The 24,084-nt window shown below is 31.7% G+C and overlaps 1 protein-coding gene across 1 annotated transcript; it reads left to right on the top strand.

Annotated features, from left to right (window-relative positions):
* Positions 1–436: 436 nt before the first annotated feature.
* On the top strand, positions 437–23,690 carry LOC124368523 (mucin-4-like). The gene is made up of 5 exons (XM_046825765.1): positions 437–455; positions 9,646–9,730; positions 16,312–16,992; positions 18,275–18,424; positions 21,988–23,690. The coding sequence occupies exons 2-5, from the start codon at positions 9,653–9,655 to the stop codon at positions 22,204–22,206; spliced, it is 1,128 nt and encodes a 375-aa protein (XP_046681721.1). The 5' UTR covers positions 437–455; positions 9,646–9,652; the 3' UTR covers positions 22,207–23,690.
* Positions 23,691–24,084: the final 394 nt, after the last annotated feature.

The following is a 24,084-nucleotide window of genomic DNA, read 5'->3' as shown; positions in this document are numbered from 1 at the left end:
TACTAATACCTAATAAACTATCGAATATTCTGTGAAACGGTAGAAAATCTTCCTAGGAATATTGTAGGAGCAATAACCTTGTAAATTACCTCCGTTCCAGGAATTAATTCCTACGAGTATTTGGAAAAAATCCTCTTATTTAAAAACCAGTTTTTGTGGTATCTTCAGTGAAACATACTCACTAGATATCAGAACGGCTATTTGACTATTTAAAAGATTAGGTAGACACTAGGTCTATACTTATTGCAGGTTTTTTAAACCCGTTGTATGATGCAAGTCTCCGTTGGTACAAAAAGTAGCTCCATCACGCTCACCGTATCTAACTGACCGTGCTGCCTGAGGCCTCAAGGAAGACAAACATTAGAGATGATGAAGTCGAAGAGATAAAGTAACGAGCTCAGATAAACGAGTCTAGTATTCACCCACGTTTCTCCAAGACGCCACGAGACACATTCGTAAGCAAACATTTTAGTTCTTTTTCAGCATTAGTGTAGTGGGAATATATTTAAAATACTAGTTAAATATAATTTTTCATACGACAGGAAATAGACCCAGCAAAAACTAAATGTTGTGTTTAAATATGCTTCCAATAGCACTAGCAGGACATCAGGGAATATTAAACTTTTGGATTTACCTGTCATGGACAATAAGTTTTCCGCGAGACAGCCACTAACTCTGAGAACCTCTCTCTGAATACAAGGGTCATGTACTATTGATGTTCATCAGAAACTGTATTTAAGATATTCCTGAAAATATAAAAAAAATATAGCTCTCAAAGATAATTATTTGAGATAATTCAGCAAACATACTTCGAAATGCCGTTAAATGATGGTATATTATATAATGTAACACGTTATTTATTTTAATATGAATTTTTACTTCGTAATTTTTAAAACATACAAATTAATAAATGTTCCGGAAGAGCAAAAATTTATGTTAGACTAAGATTAAGAGATATTTTCTGTAGTAACGAGTAATTTTTGAAAGATTGGAGTTTTCATATTAAAAACATTAGATTTAGTCCAAATATATACAGGTATGAATAAAAGTTAAACAAATCATGTACCAAACTGACTTATGTTTAAGTAAGGCAGTAAACAGCTTATTTTTGTTTATTGGTAAAAGCCTCAGATTTATATAAAAAATAATTAGTAAATATGTAAGTAATTGTCATTAGAGTGCTAGGTGGGCATTATAAAAGGTACTCAAGTCATAGACTTGGCTTTCACAATTTTATAAATACAATTTCTATCCAACGCTTGCGCCCTGGAGTAAGTAAGTAATTACTAAAGCATGTGATAAGTAGGTTAATTAATGTCTCAGAATCACGTTAACGTGACTTTTTATGTAAGCACTTTGACTAAAGTAACAGAGCTCACTGTAATAGCAGCCATCTTGATTTATCCCCATAAGAACAATTTTATATTTCAAACATTTTTACGATCTTATATATCTCATGGACTTGTCTCATTTTAAAAATATGACAATCACCCATCCAAAATCTTTTTCATTTTTCATTTGGTAACAAAATTCCAAAGAGTATACTTTTACAAGAAATAATAAAAAAACATTCGGATACGTATTAAGTACATCTTTAAAGTGAAACAGCTCGCACAATTCTACGATTAAAAATAATGGCGTAAAAGTATAATGTTTAACATTGTTCTTATAAAGTAAAACTGAATGTTGTTTCACTAAAGCCAGGTCTTAAATTTCCCAAAACTATGGTTCTATCCATTACCAAACCAGATGTAGTGGAAAGCGGTTAAGCACAATCTCAAAACAAAACGCGTCAATTAAATGTTATTCTACAGGTTAATTATGTCTGAGATATAAAAAAGTTGCTGTAGAGAGATCATCAAGATTCAGAAACTCCCTTTACATAATTTTTTTATTAGTTTAACTGCACTTAATAATCTAGTTTAAAAATAATTCATTATATTAGTTAAGGTAGATAGATAGGAGAATACATTCTCTAATCACTTTAAATTGTTCATTAATTAAGCATTAAATTAACAATCACTGTACTCGTCAGATATTTAAATTTAATTCCCAAAATCTTACACAACCACTTTTGTTGTAAAAGTTTTCTCAAGAAAAGGTTTTCTTCTTTCAAATAAAATATATTAAATTAAATTTAACTTCTTTTTTCAAAAGAAACTAACTAAAACCCTAACTTTCTTATCGAACTCAAACAAAATACAGATTATAATTTAATTGAAAATAAAATATACTTTTCTCTACTATAAACGAAGCTAAATACAACTGAACGAAAAACTTCCTGAAAAATCTTTGAACCATTATGTCAAAACCTGACTCTTGGTACAGATTCAAAGTTCAAACTGTAATTTAAGTATGTTTCACCACAAAATATTTATTAAAACTTGTATTATGTCTCGAAGTATAAACATTATTTTGACTGTTTAATACCAAAAGGCTTAACAGTAACTTTTCAATAATATTAAAATTAAAGAATTTACTCTGAACTATACTTGCAATGACGTGCTTTATTGAAAACTTGCGTTAATTATTAAGTGAATTCAAATCTTCTTATTTCCCTTTTGTATAAACATTTACACGATATCCCTGTAAAAAAGCTACCAGTAGCAAATAGAAAGACCCCCATCTGAAAAACGTAAATCGCTCTCAGATGGGTACAGGAAAACTATTAAGACGCAAAACCACCAACTAAATTAACCGCAAAAGATCACTCCAAAAAGACGGTAAGAATCGCGTGTCGTAGCTATTTATACCTCCACTTCCAGTAAACCAGCTAACTAAAGACCAAGCCGTTGATTGGCCTCCAACTATCCAATCACAAGGTCAGAGAAAACAAAGTAATCTTAAAACTACCCCTATTGTAATCACGTTAACAAACTAGATTACCAGAAAAATCTGCTATCTCACTGTATCATCCTACATCCGCAGACCCTTTCTTGGGAAATTACATAATTTAATTTACCTATACTTTCACATCAGTGACTAAATTATAAAACAATTTCGCATACATTTTCTCCTATAAATATTGAATAAATAAATCTTAAATTGCCTGTGTAGCAAATGCTACAGATGCTACGGTTATAGTAGTTAGTTACGCCTACATTAGAGTAAGAAGGCAATAAAGAAACACTGCTGTGTATCAATAGCGTATTTAGATTGAAGGCAAAAAGCGTCAAACTTTACTTACCAAACACAATAGAAAAATAAGTATGGAGTATTATATTGTATAGTACAGAAAACGCTTTAGAGATTCCATTTTCTATTTTGCAATACAGCCTCAACTTATGGAGCTGGGGTAATACAGTTACCTTTGCGTTCTTTACAAACGTGTGAGTCGAAATTCTTTTTCTAGTGTATTTTACCGAACGTTTTTGAGTTTTTGTCATTCAAGGTCTGAATCGGTTTAATATGTTATTAAAAACATGCTTACCTATTATAGTGACAGGAATACTGTACTCATTCGGCACCTTATCACAAAATTCAAACACACCTGCTTAATAATTTGTTAACTACTACAAATACAACAGTTCTCTTGGAGCTGGTGCCATCTCGTTCTTCGATGACACTTCTAGTTGCATTTTGTATAAAAAGGCCACTCAACTATTCTTCTTATTCTTTTTGGGGCGGAGTCCTTTTCAAGGTCCTTATTAAATAGCATAAAGATTGAAGGGATGTGGTAATGGACTGAACCTGAAGTTTTGAAATTTTGTAAAGCTTTACAGTCCAACACCCAAGAGCAACCTGTCATCAAAACATGCTGTAAGTAATTAACTAATGAAAACTAGCTGACTCATTGCAAAATTTGCATTAGAAATTATTTATACTCTGACGGTTTTTTCATCCCCAAATAATTTTTTCATTCAGATCCCTTTTTGTTGTACGACCTGCCTTAATTTTTCCTTCACCCTCCATTAACAACTAGTACAAGCTGAAGGTTACTGAAGGAGCACTGTTGAAACGCTTGTAACACAGGCTCAAATTAATAATGTTGTAGAGATACGTAAATATACCCAGCAACGAACTGACCGTTTAGAACAACAATACCTAATCGGATCCAGATTGAATTTCGCGAGTGGTTACTTTAAACTTTTCTCACGGAACTTGAAGAGACAAGTTACCAAGTTTGTAGTAATGGGTGTAACGTTACCTGGCGCTGAAAGCAAGAACAACTTAACTGCCTCAACTTACTGAACGAAACTTTCAATATTTCAACTCGGGATATACATTTCTTTTATTTCACTTACAAATATGACTTTTAGTACCCTACAGTTTTATCAGATGTAATTACGATAATACAAAATAAAGAAATCTTTCTCTTTTTGATGGGTGGACTAGTACGAGTAAATTTTATGCCATTGTAATGTATATCTATAAAGTCTGCAATGCTAATATTAAATCAAATTTAGCTAATGTTTTAAGACTTTTAATAGTAAATTAACGCTATAGTGAGAAAATAAACGATCTTGTGAGTCGTAAAGTTCTGCCTCAAAATTTGCTAGTTTCTAGTTTCAAGTTTCTGTGAGATACCTAACTCGCGCAATAAAACTAGCACTTTGACACGGTATATACTAATAAATTTGCAAACTATGACTGGGGAGATATCATCCTGGGGGGGAAGAGTCTTGGACCGTGCCCATCGGTTGTAAATCAATCAACCATGATTGTCTGACCATTTTAATTACATTATAATAATTACAAATTGCCACTGAAAGTAAGTGTTGTTAGACAGCTTAATGCAATAAAAAATTTTAATATAGCGTCAATGTGTGAGGATTTTATTACCTTTAACATTGTTCAATTAATTTGGAACTCGATCTCGATTGTATTAAAATTAACTCTTGAGATTGTACAGTGAAATAAAACTTTTATCTAGATTCTACAATTGACACAAAAACACCTATCAATATTTTGTGTGTGTGTGTGTGTGTGTGTGTGTGTGTGTGTGTGTGTGTGTGTGTGTGCGCGCGCGCGCGCGTGTGCGTGTGTGTACATATACATATATATGGACGCACATGAAATCTAACTGTCTTATAAGTTTGCTAGGGAGGATATTTTTCTATATGATACTTGGTTTAGGATCAATCTTGTTTGCAAAGTGTTGCAAAATAAGATTTTTAGTTTTTGTACCCAATTTTATTGATTTCCCTCAATTTCAGTTATGTCACATATTTAAAGTTTAGCGATTTTACCTGCCATATTAACATGTATAATGCAATATTTAGATAGCTTTTAACTATTTTCTAAAAGTATTTAGACATTGTTCTTCTATACAAATTTGTTATGTTCGGTTACTGTTTAGAAATAAATATCACTATTTGTTTCATCACTTTCCCTTTCAGTGTTTACAGCAATACGGTGCATAAAATTATCCAAAATAGATTTTCATTTACATTTAAATCATCATTTTATACTTTAATATCATTGCTAACAATCCCTTTCCACTCCAAAGTTCTAATTTAATCAATTTTAGTATCAGATTTAATTAGTTTTAGATCTATGGTAGCTTTGTTTCATACTATGTGTAACTAAATCTGTAACCATATTAACACAAAGGCGTTAAGATCTGGATGGTATGCTGACAAACAAAAATAATAAGTGACGCTTTCTCAGTTATATGACTATAACTTTTCTATATACTTGTCGTTTTATTTAAAGCTATGAGCTTAAAAACCTGTCTCTTAAACATATATGTTTTAAAACGTATACCCTCAGTAGCCAGCTACTATTTGGTCATGTAACTTCAGCTTACATTCGGAATAAGTTTCTCTTAAATCCACTTTCATGTTAATTTTTTTGTTCAACGGTTGATTGAAATGTTTTCCTTGCATTAAACATGTCCTCTCGTAGAGACTGACAAATTTGTATATAAATTAGGTAATTTTCTTTAAGTTTCTTATAAGAATGGTATGCTAAAGTTTTACTTTCTATCAATTTATTGTTGTTAATTTACTGTATATCATATGAAGTTGAGTGGTTGTGAGGACAGTCCAAAACTCCTCTCTTTGATAAAGGCATTTTTCATTCTATTTTTTTCATTACATCATAAGTATAACATTGTCATTTACCATACAATTTTACGGATATCACCTTGCCAGAAACTGAGGTTAGATGTATTATGCTAACTTGTTTTGTAGGTGTATACGATATTCCAACATTTATTTCCGTAAAGTCTATCTTTTCGAATACAGGTTATCTATTAATTACTCATTTTATGGGCGTTGACGTAAAAAAACCACAGTGAAGCTGCTCCCAAGCCTTCCTTTAGCAAAACCGGTATTATTACCCGCATGTAATTACCATGGTCTATAAGATCGCGTCGGAAGATACGAAGATGGGTGGGGACGTCAACGTTTATCTTGATACTCGTAGGATAGTGGAGTATCCATTAAAGCCTCGGTAGCGTTAGAAGGTTTTGCCCTCTTTTACTCCTTTTCGCCGTTATCATCGCAGTTTAGTGCTTCGTAAAGTAACGTTGAAAAAGTTTACATCACTTGATTACTATGATTTTAGTACGGTTCAAAGTGTTTATTTACGACATTTTCAAGTTATTTTAAGCTTCTACAGACCAGAACTCCTCTCTGGAATTCACAACCGTTTCTTTGACCTTAGCACGCTGAAAACCTGTCTAAATAATCGTCCTTGGTTGATACATCGGCTAAGAATGCTCTTTGATCCTGATGGTGGTGAGGTGTTACAAAAATATACCTACGGAAATTGGTGCCTTAAAGCATTTCAAAGTGAAAATATTTCCAATAAGGACAGTTTTGAACTAAGTGAAAATTCGAATGTCACCGCCTGCACTGCATGGGTTAAGCATGGTTTCTCTGAATAATGTTGGGACTATAATTTCGTTCATGTCTGATGCAGTTGCCTCAAAGAAACTACGTATCAAAGGAAATAAAGTTATATTTCGATTTCAAGAATCAGACCGATTGTCATAAATCGGGAACCGTCGCCGGTATAATTCAAATTTGTTACCGAACTGATTCTAGTCGCCTCAAACAACCATGTACTGTGTACAACACAGTCTTTTGCTGTATTATCCGATGTTATATGGATTCTGGAACTTATGAAGAACCCTATGGCCTGTATGAATATAAAATACAGGCTAAAAACTGTTTGTTATTAAGATTGTGGTGTTAGGTTTGGTACCTATGTTGTGTGTCTTCTTTAGGATAGATCATATGTCATCCTATGAGAAGGTGAATGAAAATCACGCTTGCTCATTTTTAAGTCTGGCATCATTTTTCATTTACTTGTTCATTCAATGTGTATCCAGTTCGAAATGGCCTAAATAGGTCACACGCATGATGAGTCCAAATATGATTTGGGTTCTGACATGTTTGAGACTGAGCCAAAATATCTTAAAGCCCTCAGTGTGTGGCACCCATCACACATTGATACTGTTAGCTCTACCTTAGACCAATCATAGACAAGTTAAGAGTCAAACGCCTTTAAAGCTGCCTGACTATCAGTTTATTGGATTGTATCTGTATTTAATTGTATCGAAGATGAATACTCTTAAGAGCACATTCCATATTGGCAGTGCCTCTGCGGTAAAACTGTGGAGCAAAGAGCCATAGGATCAGCTCCGTATATGGCCGTATATGCAACCTCAGCACCCGCTCTATTCTTTGTCTTAGAACCATCAGTAAATCATTCGAGGTCTACTTTTAGAAAGGGTAGATTTCGTTAGGTTGAACTTAGCGTAAAATCATCCAAATTTGTAGGGTACAGATGGCCTGAACAGCCCGTCCAAGTGATAAGGGAGAGTTTTAATACCCGTTGTAAGCAGACTGGTCTCGTTTTGTCAGTTGACTATTTGGAAACACTTTAGAAAGTAAAAATACCACGACTTGAAATTAATAAGACGGGAGTTAGGTAACAAAGTGTAGAGTTTAATTCGGACTGTATCTTATAAGAAAATATTACTGTATATAGCAAGGAGATTCTGTTTCTTATACACGTTAAAATAGTTGTTACAACTATTAAATACTTTATTAATAACCAAACAATTCAGAAATGGAGGTATTTCTAAAATGAACGTCTCATGCAATAGTGAAAAACTAATGCAAATATGACTATACCCAAAAACAGTTGCAATTGTCACAGCCAGGCTCAGACAAGCCTGAATATCATAAATTATATCGAACGGCTCAATCACAATAACATTTTTCACCAATATAAAACTGCAATGCTAGAAATAATTGAGTTTTCTACACACAACACAGCTGTATTTTATATTTTGTAACCTAGGTGTCTCTGATGTTAAAACTATGTAAATTGTTAGTTATGAAATTCTTCGTCGTAAAATGTTTTCGATCACTTCAGACGAACATGGCTTCGGATTTCAGGAGTCAAGGCTGTAACAGTATCAGGCACTGCATTGAGAGGAAGATGAATTGGAGCTAATTCGACATTCATACTAGAAAAAATGTATTTTAGAGAACCTGTGTAAACAAAAACATTTTTGTGCATCATTTAATAATTTAATTATATGATTAGTATTAGAAATAAAAGATAACCTTTTCCATCAGTATTCACAAAAGTTAATATAATAATTAATTTAATAGACAAATTTGCTATTTGATGAATAGGAATACATTGTAATAACCTCTGGCAGCATTGAAGTATACTTCTCAAAGTTGAAACTAATTTTTTCAGCTCTTATAGAAGAATTAATTTTAATGGAAATGAGCTATCTTTATTAGCCAGAGTCAATTCAGGCCTTAAAAAAAATCTTTCGGTGTTAAGAAAGATATTCATTCAGTTGTCTGCCATAAGTAACTTAAGTAAAAATAATACGAGATCATCAGGTCAGATCCAGTAATAAAAATTAGAATACAAAGTGACAAATTTGAAGTTAATTTAAGTGTCAAAGTAACCTTTATTGTTATTTATTGAAGCTTATATAAAAACCCTGTGTTAGCAAAGGACGTAGAACTGATCTGACTATAACATTTATCGGTTCAGTGGGTTTATTGCTGTTCAAAATATTAGAGTAGTTGTTAGTAAAGTGGCATCACTTTAACTTAAATTCTAACCATATTGACGGAGGAACACGGCTCCATTTTGATGATAGTATGAGGCCAAGACGAAGTATTACAAATAGGTTTTACGGGGAGGTAAAAATTCTTGGAATTATTGAACAGTTAATGTGAGTTTAGTTACGCAAGGACCCAAGATGGATCAAGGACAAAACAGCTGATTCGGAGGTTTGCATGGTTGAAACACACGTCTTTTGTGCCTTTCTTCTGTGTTCTGGTCGTGCGCTACGAAACTGATCCTGATTTTGCAAATAACTTAATTTCTGAATTAATTGGTCATTGAAAAATTATCGGTTTTATCTTATAGCTAGTTATAAAATATGATAACAGTGATGAAAAACAGAATATCTTTGCTATAAAATGTCATATTTCGTAATAGCAGGTGAAATAGAATCTATGTCAAACTGGTAAAAGTTATAAAATCTTTATTGTTATTCGCCAAATCATGCGTACAAAGTGAATGAGGTAGATAGAGGTATTGCTAGATCTAAGTGAATGAAAAATGTATTCTTGATTAAAGTAATTTCCATAAAAAAGGTTTCAAATGTTCAACAATTGCTTGAAGTTATGTTTGTAACATAAGTGTTTTGTGTTGCAGGACAATAATGGGTACGTGGTTAATAATAGTTCTGCTCGTGGGCTCAGCTGAACTACTTCCTCTGGATGATACTGACAGCGCTGAGGTAATGAATATGTCCATATAACATAAAACTGATAAAAAACCCATTTTTAATGTACCCATACATTTTTTAAGGAAAGGAATGAAAATCATGGTATTAATAGTAATAATTTATTATTGTACTGTCAGTACTCAATGAGGTTGGTGTGTCATGTAGATCTTAAATTAGGTTCTAATATTAGGTTCCACACGATGTGTTGGATTCTTTCCACCCTTTTTTCTTAAGTGGATGAAGTTATCATAATTAAAATGACTACTAACACTTTGACATGGAATTTACACTAATGCACATGGAACGGAAGGAACGACCTATTGTTCCTAAGAAATATTTTCCCAATAACAGATTTTAGTCACCATGGTAAATTAATCATATTAGTTTTATATTGAATATTACTGGAGAACTTTTTTATGGTAAAAAAACGCCGACATGTGATGTTTTTGGAAAATAATGAAACAGTTTCAGTAAACTTGCGCAACCTTTATTCAACTTGCTTACAACTGATATTAACTATACAAATTACATGGGGCAAAATGCATTCTTTTAACAGTCATAAGCTGATATAAAAACTGGAGTAGGTAATTTAGAATAACTATTAAGGCAGATTGCCTGACGGTTGTAGGGCTTTGTGCAGATATGGAGTTATAGTGTAAAAACTATTCAATTTAAGCAAGCCAAAGTCTAATATTAGATTACTGGGTAAAAAATATACAAAAGATATTTTTCAAATGTTTACTTACGTACTCTTATTGGCTTTAAAGACTTAAAGTATAGTAACTTTCAATATACAGTACAAATGATTACGTATATCTAAAGATTTCTTAACGAATAACTAAAGATGAACTAGTTAATGTTCTATAAACTTTTACTAACGATTTCAAGCGATGATTCTTCGATTGATGAAGGAGGAAGAACTTTTTCAGAAATTTTCTTAGACTTCAAAACACAAGATGTGGAATATAATATAGCTAGGCCACCCCAAACGAAAGTGTAAACTGCACTATTGTTAGTTATCTCATTAGACCTATGGTGAAGTCATTCCTAATGTAGTATAACATATAATGATGGAAATTCCCTGAATTAATAATACAAAATTGCTTTATTAAGATTACCTCCATAAGAGAAGTCATGCCCATTCAATTTCAATTCATAAATAATTCGGAAATATAAAAGTTTAACGTTGATATTATCAGTAGATATTAAACGTCTATTGTAAATTTTAATAGACATATTGAACCATATAAGTTAAATATTTTATAATTAAATTCTTATCTTATATTTGTTTAATTTTTTTGTATTCTTTATTAAAACAATTGTTTTTAGTTCAAATGCATGAAGGACTTGTATATTTAATTCCTTAGTACTATTAATTCTTCATTGCCATTAATAAATAAATTAGTTAATTCCCTTACTGAGGTAAATATAAACCATTTTCATATTACAATTTAGTTTTCTCTTGAATATTTTTTTCGATAATGTGCCACTTTATTTAAAATTGGTGTTTTAATCTATTTTGTTAAATCGACAATTTTTGTATAGAAAATACTATAAATCTATACGTGCCTTCAAATGATCATTTTACAGTTTTAGTGCCATACAATTTAGAGCAAATCATGTATTTATAGAATAAGTCATATACAGTGTATATATGAAATTACATTAAATGTCCATTTAATTACGCCTAAACATTATTTTCTTCTTAAAAAGTTTTAATAGCAGCATTTATTAAAATACTAAACAAAAATATAGTGACGTTTTTCTTTTCTTTTATGTACAATAAATTAATTTTTAATGTCAACCAGTTTGAAATTCAGTAAGCAAAACTATGTTTAATGTCTTTCATCATCTTGAATTTGCAACTTGAATTAACAAATGCATCATATTATGATCAAACCTTATGTAGTAAATCGTTGTAAATCTTTTGTATAAGTTTCTTTTTATTGTCAATAAATATTTTTATTCGTTTTACTTTTTTCAGAAGGATATTGGTCTGTTTTCACATTATAGTACTTCGCAACTGTTGAGTTATTATAATATATATATATATATATATATATATATATATATATATATATATATATTAATACGACAATTCATTAAAGCGTTTTCAAATGATGGATATGAAATACACGAAAGATTGCTATCATCGTATTACTGCAGGACACATTCACCACTATGTAATCCCAACAGATTTAATTAACAAGCGTGTATTGTTGTTATAGATTGCTTAAAACAAAACGAATCGCTCATATTGTCGATGTAATCCAGACTGTCGATCTGTTTGGATCTTGGATTATTTTTAAAACACAGACATTGGTGTGTGTTGTTTTTACAAAAAGTGTTTTCTAAACGTATTAGACCAAGAACAAGTTTGTTAGAAATTTCTCTCCATTTATTTTTTTAATCTCTATATATCGGGAATGAGGCTAGTTTAAATTCATTCATAGCACATGAAGTTAAGGATCCGATATAATATTTGTTTTAGATTTGCAACTGATGAATGTATCGCACCCCATCCGATAGAAATTTAATTTTTTCAACTATACAAATTAAGGCCTTTTTGTTCTTTTAGGACAAGAAGTTTTATAAATAGCACCTAGTCTTGTAAGGGCCTTTGCGCTGCTTCCTGAGTGACAGGATATTTTGGACGCGTAAGGAATGCATGAGGAAATGTTTGGGCTCTAATCTCGTCATGTCCCCTAGGAAGAAGGAGAAGCCAGCTCTGAAAAAGCCTCTCCAATCAAAGCAGGCAGAGGGTAGCACACCCTTATGTATAGGCTGGCAAGAACCTTTGACACTTAAGGGAACAAATCCCACCAACTCCAACAGTCATCTGCCGCAGTAGAACCTATCGAATTACCCTTCCACCCCAGAATCTCGACATTTGCGGTTAGCGATGTGCCGCTCCTCCATCCCAAGTTGCTCAGATAATGTTGCTTGATAAGGTTGCCCAGATTTAAGTGACACATCGGTTTTTGCTGTACCCACTGTAGGTTTAACTCGAAGTTATAAACCAGCCAGAAGTGAACCCTCCTAGGGTAATTTAGTGCTTGGTGAGATACGATTGTTATTATCTACGAGAGTACAGTACAGAGTCGATGGTACTGATACAAATTGCAATGGTCACTGATAGGATTTGACCATGCGGTATCTGTAACTAAGGGCTAAAGTTCGACGTCTTAGACCGCTTAGCTTTCGGCTCTCTCATTTTTTTTATTAACTGTGAACTTTTTATAGAAAAGTTTTATGTTGTTATAAGAAATGTGTTCTTCTGTTTGTTTGTGTGTATGTGTAAGTAGGAATAAACAATAATTCTGGGTAAAAAAAGAAGTTCCAAAAAGTACCAGGAATTTATCTCAGAGACAAGTCTTCCAACTAAAAACACTGCATTTGATGAAATTCTTTAAAACTGTAATACTACTCTGTTTGTAATTGTGACATTGGTGTTTTACAGAGTATACTTAAGTTGTATTAATATATTATTCTAACGCTAAATAAACGTAAGAAAGCACCAAATTCCCTATGGTATTATTGCCAAAATATGTTAAATTTATTTAAAAATATTTAAAATGTATTGTATCATTAATAATTAGCTTGTTATTGTTTTGAGGTTCAGATAATTTAGATTTTTAAACCATTTTAACCCGATTTATAGTACCTGCCATATTTTTAGTTCAGCCGTTCTAGTTAGTAATTGACTTCAGTTAGGTGACGTACATATTGTAACAAAAGTAACTACCGATATTAATTGAAACTTGTTCTGACTCAGAAATAAAGTCTTGATGTTGTAATCTTCTCATTCATTGTGCACGGTCACTTGCTGTGGGATTTGATGTGATCAGCACTTTGGTTTTGCCAATCAACTCCCTGTTATGAAACATCATAAGGTCAGTTCTTGACTGTCAGTTCCTTCCTTTCATCAAACATTCTTTTATAAACTGATAAAGTTTTGTCATTCTTTTCGTTAGAGATGTTTTTTCTGTAGTCGAAATTGAAGCTTGATTGGCAGAAGAGATGACTTTTTCTTGCTTTTCTCACTACAATATTATCCTTTAACAACATACTTTTTAGATATATTGTGTAGGCTGATCTTGATATATAAGTTTTTAGCCTTTAATTCTGATAGTTCCTTTCCAAACAAAATTATGATTTATCATTTTATCATCATATTTTTAGTTAGTTAACAGGTTTTTGACATTTGCTATCGTTATCTGTTGCAAAAACAAAAATAAAACATTACATGTTGTGGATTGGAATATTTCCTTTTCCAGGTGTCAAAAAATGATAAGGCATTGGGTTAAGCATATGCAAAAATTAAAAACTAATCAATTCATGGAGATAAACTCACCAAAATCATAGTTTTGTAACATAAGAAGTTGGACGTCACATAAAACCCAAACACTACTTCCAGAGTGGTTTGTCTAACTATCAACCATGTCGTACTAAAAAGACGGATTTAACATCACTATCCGAACACAGACTAAATTAGATATGAGAAAATAAATTGGCAATTACTGAGGTAACGAGGCACCCCATCTGTAAAAAATTAACTGGATGGCAATGGTACAGAGGGGTTAAATGTTTTTGTTCTTGATCTCCAAATAATGGTGTGTTTTTGAATTTTATGTTTCGTAGAATATTACAGTTTTTTAGGTATCATGGATAATTTATTTTATATTGGTCGCAAAAGTATACCAATTTCAACGTAAGATTGAGTTAGTGTCTGATCTGCAAATTCTACGTACTTATCCTCAATTAGTGCATAATAGAAAGAATTGTCAAACGTTTTATATTAGCTTTTTTATGTATTCCTAATCACAAGAATATTTTATACTATAAACCCAGTTTTCTCATACCAGCATGTAAGTTTTGTTTGGATTTTACGAAAAATTAAAAGTGGTTCCAGTTCTGTATTTTTTGTCTACTCTTCTGACTTTCTTTAGTTATTCTTGCACATAAGCGATTGACATGTACGAAAATTACTCTTTGTCTTGGTTTTCTTACTCATGATATTTCATTTAATTTTTTAGAATTAATTTTATAGAAGCATAATGTGATAATTTTGTAATCTGCAACGAAGGCAAATGTCTGTAAACCCTTTCAAATTATCGTTTGTCAAAAACAATTCTGAAGCAAAATATTTTAGTAGGTTTTTAATCTTCATTTATCCGTTACTTTGGAAATCATGAAGACACAATAGGCGGCACAATACAGGCGACAGAGCTTAAAGCTGCGATACGTTGTCAGCGACTTTTTATTATAATGTATTGGTTGATATTCTAATAATCATATTTGATTACACGGATTCTTATAAGTGTACTACGGTAATATTAAAGACCTTTGCATGTATTTAATATATATATATATATATATATATATATATATATATATATATATATATATAAAGATTTAACACTTCGTTAGCATCAGCCACCGTGGGGTTGTTGCGGTATAGCTACATATAGTAACTAGTTTGGCATATAATATTGATTTTTTTAATAGTAATTTAAATTTTATATTTATCTACTGCTGTTAAAATATATGATTCAAAAATGTATTTTTTATGTTTGTTAAAATTGTATGTTTTAATTGGCTGTTGCAAACAATTTTCTCTTTAAGGGTAGTCGTTTGACTGTATACCGAGCGTGTTATATCAGTAAACTTCAGGTCCATCTTTCTCAATAACCATCATAGGGAACAAAATTTTAAAGAACAATTTAAATATCGTGATTAGTTTCACAATAAAGGGTTCCTAAATCAGAAACAAGATTTAATATGAAACATAGACTACACATGCACTGGAAGAAGACATACACGATAATCATAAGTTTAAATTACATTTATACTTAAAGTACATTCCAGAATCACAACCAGGATTATCAGAATCTCCCTTTACCTCACTTAGTGTTTTAAATGCCTTTTGGTTGTTGTTAACTTGTTTTGTATTTATTCCACGGCATTACTTATTCAGGAGTTGACAAAGTTCTTCATTGTTTCACATTAGTATCCTGTTCAAAAATCAAATTTTAGCGTGTTACTTTTGTAAACATACTATAGCACGAATATACTTAGATCCAGAGACTTTTCGTGAAAAATGTGATTTGAAATTCATGACTAAATTACATTGTTCAAGCATTCAGTTGGGTATTCAGTACTCCCATGTAAACCATTTGACAGCAAGGTTGGATAATTTTAATCTATAAAGATTTGTTTTAACTCTTCTATGACTTTAGAACCTTTTGGAAGCCTAGTAATAAATACGCATTTCCAATAAATATTCTGTGTATAAAAGAGTAGGACATCGTTGGGACTGATATCGAGTGTAACCCTTTACAAATTACTATATTTCAGAATAACGTAGCAGGCGATTGAAATAAACTTGATATAACATTAAAGTCGAGATTCTGGAGATCGAAGAGAAGTATAAAAAGAATTTTGATATATTTTATATATTACATACTATATGTCAACTGACTGCTCTTGAGATTTAACTATTACATTTGTTTTTTTGCTAGCAAAATATGTGTTTAATTGTCTGTTTAGAAAAATAAATAAAAATACTAAATTAAATATATTTTCGCTTTCAGAGTCCGATATCTGTTTGGCCTAAGAAAAAAGTGAATTTCTCGGACTCTTACTTGCCAGCTGTAAGCCAAGTCCTCTTGTACGTAATAGACATGGTAAAACAATTGCCACCTCCACCAAAACCTACAGGAGTGAATAAAGTCAACGCGACGGCAGAGGTAACAACAATCACCCCGAGTCGTCAGACTGAGTCAACACCAGACGTAACAACAAGCACTCCGATTAAAACTGAATCAACGACAAAGGTAACGCCTAGTACTCCGTCTCAGACTGAGTCAACACCAGCCGTCACACTAAGCACTTCAGTTCAGAGTGAACCGACAGAACGGATAACATCAAGCACTCTAAGTCAGACTGAGTCCACGGCAGAAGTAACACCAAACCCGTTGAGTCAAAATGAGACATCAACAGAGACACCCCCAAGCATTCTAATTCAGACGGAGTCAACATCAGAGTTCACACCAAGAACTACAATTCAAACTGAGGCAACAGTACAGATAACATCAAGCATTCCTAGTCAGAATGATTTAACAGAGAAGATAACACCAAATAACACAATATCGTCAAAAGAACGTATTCCAGGGTCAATAAGTTACACCGAGTCACCAGCAGAACTAGCAACACAAGGCATAACTCATAATATCGAAGAGCACACACGATTTGGTTTTGAAGACACCGAAGAGGTAAACTATGAACCTTTTTTTTATTCTTCAATCAAGCTAAGATTAGTTAAACAACCACCTGTACTTTTCCCATTGTTGGACTAAGAGCCGTTTGTAGAAGAACTACCCCACAAAAGCAATGGCGTGTTACACTTTAATTTCTTATTTGTGTTTGATCTCATATGAAATATGTGGTCGGTCAATATACATTCAAATGCCTTTTAGTTCTTCTTGTATAGTGTATAATTTTTGAATATTTAAACGATCAAGTACAAAATGTTTCGGATTTTTTATAAAGAAAGAAAAACATAAAAAATAGTAAAAAAATCGTATAATCATACCTTTAAAATGAGACATCTTTCATAATCCTAAGCCTAAAAATAAGGCCGTTAAAGTTTAACAATCCGTGTTGAATTCAGTATTAGTGGAACAGAAAAGAGCTCAAATTGTAAATATTGGTTTCCACGTTACATTAGGAGCATGATTCAATAATTAAAGCTTATAATGAATTATAAAATATTTTTGGACTCTTGTCACACGAAATTTGAGTTATATTTCAATTATATTACTCAGTTTCTTTTCTAGCAAAATTTTCTATTTTTAAAATTATTATTGTCTTCAATTCGTGTTTTAAGTTACCTAATTATTTCATTATTTTAATAAATAATTCATTCCTTTAATTAATCTGGTTTGATAGAGTAATAATATCGCAGAGAGCGTTATTCTGAATGTTTTTAGATGTGTCATGTCTATACTTTAAGAATGCATTATGATTTGATATTATTTTTTGTATATTTATGATATCCATAATGGTCATTTGTAGCTTGCTCTAGTTTTCCAGTTTCATCAGCTAAAATTTATTTGCTAATTTACACTTCAAAATACACACAAAATCACTTGATTATGCAATAATTTATTATTGTATATTTTGTGTTAATAACATATTATTAAGGAACGTCTGACAACTAAGCCAGATTGTGAGCGACTTGCATAATCTTTAACCTGTGTTTTTCTTAGTAATAAATGTTTTAATACCAATATTAATACCAGCACTCCAATTGTCTGTCTAACTTACTTAATTTAAGCTTAATTACCTTAGATATGAATCTATTGCAAATTACTAAATAGCGCTTTTAAGTGTATTCTAGCAAGAAGTAAGAATATAAGAATTTCTAAAAAGCTATATTTGCATATTTTTTAAAGTAAAATACTTACTTGGATGTGTAAAACTGATCTAATTTTACTTATTATTGGATGGATATGTAACATTACAGTGAGTATAAAACATGTATCTCTGCTATAGTCTCTTCTAAATTTCGACAAGGACGCACTACGGGGATCTTCAAGATTTACAAAGAGGCCAACAACGAAATCCAGTATTTTGATTAGGCTGATCAAGCTTGTGAACGCTCTTAACAAAGAAGCTAAGCGACAAGGTTTTACTTCAATTCAGGTAATGTAGTTTTAAAAATATTTATACTACTTTTACTCACCCTTGTAAGTCTATAAATATGGTATGCCTCGAAAATTGCAACATGGGGTAAAATAGTAATTTTGTAAAAGAACTGTTTTCATTAAAACTATTGAGATTAACTCCATTCCACCTTCAGCTTAGTGCAGTGTCTGAAATCAGAAACTGGTACAGAGAGATTCCTGGAATCAGGAGTATACGTCTATCTGATGAGACCCACAAAAAGTCGGAGACGAAAACGTTCTAAAAACAATCTTTGGGTCGTTTCAACATCAGTTTCTTTTGGAGATCTCTGAGGTCGTAGAAAGAAATACTCGATATTACAAAGTTTACTTATAAGTTTAATTATGGCAAACAAAACCTAAAGGAACCACTTTTAGATGTTTAATAAAAATATGACTACCAAAATGGACTAAAACTTAATTAATGTTATATCTTGTAAGGTGAGCCTGGTGGTTCCAATGCTCTTTGGAATTTTTCCTACAAACTTAATCACTTAATACAACTTTAAAACGACTTCCCTTTCCGTTTATGTCTCGTTTATTCCGGTGTTTAACCGTGGCGTCAGCTTATTGGCTCATCATTGAAGCTGTAGTAACGTAAAGCAAGATTGAATGAAAATATTCCTCAAAGAAGCATCATTCTAGGATTCAAGAACTCCCCTAAAACAAAATCGCGACGGGATTAGCAATTTATCTAGACAACTTATAATCACGAGAACGTGGTCTCATCAAAAGGACATCACCTCAACTATATCACTATCAATGTGACAAATAAAACATCAAAATATGTGTTACTTTATTATTTAAAAATTTATTTGATAGTAAATTCAAAATAGAAGTTTTGCATGAAAGGACTGATTTATAACACGAAAATATTACCTACGAGCAATGCGCGCGAGGTAGTAACCGGTTGTCGAACTTATACAAAGTCTAAGAGAGAGAACATTACTATAAGTACGAATTAGGTTATTATTTCACCAAGAATGTGTTTCCCAGAACATTGGAGAAAAATACCACTATCCAGTAACAGATAACTGGCTTGTGAAAATACCAGTATATATAGTACAACTAAATAACGGTACAAGAGGTATTCTCATTGTCTCATCAACAGTCATATTGAATGAACCCTTCCTATCCTAGCCATGTTATTTGTTATTATTTGGTCAATGGATTGATTTCCATCTGAAAAGTACGAATCTTATTAACTTTTAGGACGATGTCTTGTAACAATGAAGGGTAACTCAATCCATTTCCGTAATTAGTAATACGATATTCCAAATATTCACAAACCAAACAAAGTTTCTGAATCGTTTCAATCCAAGAAACTAAAACTAAATTAATCCAATTAATTGTTTTGTGATCTTAAAAAAAGTAAAACTGTAGGCGAACGAAACAATATTAGAGCTGCCGAGTTATCTTTGATAAGCTACTAGTCTATGATAATGTAGACTTAATATGAATAAGATGTGAACGATATTTGTTGAACTGAAGTGGCAGAAATGTAACTGATTCAAAAGGTTAAAGAATTTTAAACAGTTAAGCAATTCAAACTTAGACGACGCTCTCAAGACGCACAACTTATATTTTAGAGTGGCTGACATAAATGGATTGCTGTCAACATTTCTTTTCTCCGTGAATTTATTTAACATAATACTATTTAGATAGAGCCTAGGATTTCCTTCGTTACTATATTAGTGTGTATCTAATTAAGCGCACACTGTACAGCATGTAAGTATAAATAAAAAACGACAAGTGAAATTTTTATAATAAAACACATTTTTTAATGAGAATATTGTAAATAAAAATTAAAAATATTTATTTACGAGTTTATTTTAAAAGCTATAAGTACAAATACAGTTGTAAAAGATAACCCATGTCCATACCTGATTATCAAGGCAAGTAAAACTACACAAGTACTGGTAACTCAAAATGTTATATATTTTACAAAGTTTATTTTTATTAAGGTCGTCTCTTCGTATTACTAAATTTCTAACAACATTGCAGCTTTCTAAAGACCCAACACCATCAAAATGTATACAAAGAAAACGTAATCTATTAAATTTTTTACACTACAAAATACTATTTGCTCATTCATAACAATAAATGTACGCACGCATTTATATGTTCATATAAGCATGTACGTACAAAATATCAATGCAAACACCGACCGTATGTATTACATCTTTTCTCGCTAAAATCTGTGATAGTTATCAGAACAAGTCACCGTTTTCGCACCTTAACTCTCCCTACTGCACAAAGGCCGTAATATTAGAAACTTTGGATATCATCAAATACAGTTTCATACTGGTAAGTAAACGTTTTAAATTTTTATTCAGAGTATATTTTAAAACCTGATATCCAATATTTACGATGAATATTGAGTCACGTGGGTGGTTGCATCGCGGAGATAGTATAATAGGTGCTTGCGATTGGTTATGATAACATGCAAAAACTCGTCTTGTGTGTGTTTATAGGACTCATGTGCGATTCTAATGGCAATTTTAATATTTTAATTATGATTGATGTCATAAAAATTATGATTAAAAGTATTAGGGGTTTTCTCAGATTTCTGCGCTGCACAATGTGCAAAACCGTTGATTGGTTAGAGATTAGAAAAACATATGAATCCGTTCTGTCGTTTTGTAGATACGTTTGTGATAAGTTAGACAGTGGTGTTTTCCCATTTTTTCCATAGATTAATTTACACTCTGCCTATATATTAAGGCTTGCTTTCCGTTGAGTGGTTCGAACAGCAAGACAGAAACTGTATATTTGTATTACATGCAACCTTTATCATAAACCGAATATGACATTTTTCATTTTTCGGTTAAAGAATACAAAAAACATTTTTAGTATAATATAGTCTGTGTCCTTTGAGTAGGACAACCCTTGAGTAAGTTGAAATCAGCGCCTGAGTTGGGCGATGAGTTACATCGACTGGCAAGCATTCTATGGACTGCTGACTAGTTTACTACCCTCATGCTGTATGCTATACAGTTTTATCCTCATAGTGTTAACTAGTGAGTTTACCCTGAACTTTTACTTAGGCAGTTTGCCCTCTTTGCTGTTCACTTGTCAATTTATTTACCCTCATGTTTCTATTTAGGCAGTTTATCCTCTTACATTTCATTATTTACCCTCATGTTTCTCACTAGGCAGTACCTCATGCTTCTTTCTAAGCAGTTTGTGCTCATACTGTTTACTAGGCAGTTTACCCTCATCCTTTTTATTAAGCGGATTTTTTCATGTACGGGAGGGATTTAATGTTTTATATTTACAACAAAATAATAAAACAAATCAGCATGTACGTTTAGAAAGAGGAAAATAAGTTTGCATTACATTTAAAATAAGTAATAATAATGAAGTCGTTTTATATTGAATCATGGAGTGACTTTTGCTTAAAGAGATAAAGTGATGTTAAAAGTGGTTTTTGAACCATGAAATCGTGAAAAAATGCGTATACAAGCTATATGATTGCAATTAATTACTCCATTAACTCATTTCTCTTGAACTGTAATATCTTATATTTATTTTTCTTTGAAGGGATATTCGCAGGCTGTGCTGGAGACGTTGGAAAAGAGTTCTCTGCAGAGTACGTCCCGAGATCAGTTGCGGACTTTAATTCAGCTCATGCTTAAGAATAACAACATTAGGACAAAAGATGCTATCTCTAAGACTAACAACTTACTCGAGATCTTGGGTAGGCCAGGCCTAATGCAAAATGCCCTCAACCGTATTCCACCACTTAAATACACTTTATAATTTAAATGCAACAAATATAAAGGTTGAGATTTCGAGTATATCAATTTTGAACAATATTCATATGGTGTAATATTGTAGGTAATGCTAATTTTTGTCATTATATTGTATTTTTGGTCACTACCGAATTTTAAATTTGATTAATGTTAACCAAGTTTTTGCTCGACATATTTTGTTTGTCAATGGAAGATAGAATTGTGTTTCCTTCTATGTATTGAAGTCCAGATCAAAATATAGTTTATCCATGTGGATATGTATTGTAAGATTTTACATTTATTTAATCATGTAAATCGTTTTACTTTTATTTTATCGAGCGTGATTAATGTTAATTAATGTTTTTAATGAAGTTATTACTATTTTAAGTTCAGTAGGTATGGACAAAATTTAAACTTTAAGCTTTCCTTGTAAAACTTTCCTTTGAACTATTCAACTGTGCTGTGAATGATGAGTCTGATAAGTTATTCTAAGTATCAAAAGGCTATATTACAGCTATAGCATAGAAACCTCTAAAATAACTTACAGAAAGATCATCTAAATATTTTCCTTAGACTTTGTGTACAGAATGTGCCAATACTGGAGGGTACATGTTTTGTTCTCAACATTTTAAAATGTAAACCTGTCTTTAATGGCATATTGTTTTAAAGCTATTTTTAACAAAAATATATGTAAAAATTGGTTCTCATAATATCAAACTATTCCAAAGTAACCACCTAAGACATAAACTAATTGAATTTTCACACAAAACTCGCATTTCTTTTTAAAGTTAAAAAAAAATAATGAAAGAAGGATATTCTTAATCTGCATTGACCTTCTTTCAGAATGACATACAAGATAGTCGTATTTACCAAAATCTTTCTGAAAATAAATATTTAAACATAGAAGCCATACCAAAGACAAAGTAAGAGAGTTACGTCATTTGGTGCCCCATTTAAAGGTATTTGAATCACAACTGATTTATAACTATAACAGTTATCACTCTATAACTATTTTAATTAAGATATTTAAGCGTGTTTCAATATTCAATGTGTCTACTCTATGTTTATTAGCCTAACATTTCTAAATAAAATGAATATATTAATATCTTCTCTTAAAGAACCACTTAACAATGGACATATATACTAAAATTAACATTTAACAATGTTATAAAAATAAACATGACTAGCAGTATTGATTTAACTTAGCAGTAGACGTTGATTCTATTTAGACAAAATATGACAGGGCTCTTCTTCTTACAATATGTCGGAAACGTAATTAGAAATATTAGTTTTACGAACAAACCTGTTGGGATAAAGCATAGATAAATTTAAGAAAATACAGTTGAAGAAGCAATCAAAATTTAATATTTGTAAAATTTAGTATATACTTTATTTTTAGTTGATATGGTTGTAGTATAGAATTTAATTTCTTAAGTATATATAAAAGTTAATTTCCTTTAAACGTACTCTTTATTATACTTTTCATTGGAGTAAAATGTATTTAGTCATTAATTGCCATTTTGACCGTTTTTTTCCTTTTCTGTGTATGTTTATATACCAAACTATTGGTTAAAACAGTCATTCAGATAATCATTAGGCGTAAGACATGATGCTGGTAAAATTGTTATTAAGCAAAATGTATACTAACAATAGTTCAATATCCAATTAGTCAGCACCATTCGAACGCTCAGTGAATAATTTGAACGACAAAGGAGTTTGTAAATATACAAAAGTGCATAACAGGCTTTGTTCATTGCCTTAAGAAAACTTTCGATTACAAAGAAATGTTCAATTAGTCTAACCACGGTGTAGGGGATAACTTGTTTAACGATGATTTAATGTGAAACTTCTGGATCCTGAACTTTCGGGTAATCTGTCCTGGCCAGTTCATCGACGGGACGCGACG

Source organism: Homalodisca vitripennis, chromosome X (genome assembly GCF_021130785.1).
Source record: "Homalodisca vitripennis isolate AUS2020 chromosome X, UT_GWSS_2.1, whole genome shotgun sequence".
Lineage (NCBI taxonomy): Eukaryota > Metazoa > Arthropoda > Insecta > Hemiptera > Cicadellidae > Homalodisca > Homalodisca vitripennis.
This window is presented reverse-complemented; position numbering and strand designations above follow the sequence as displayed.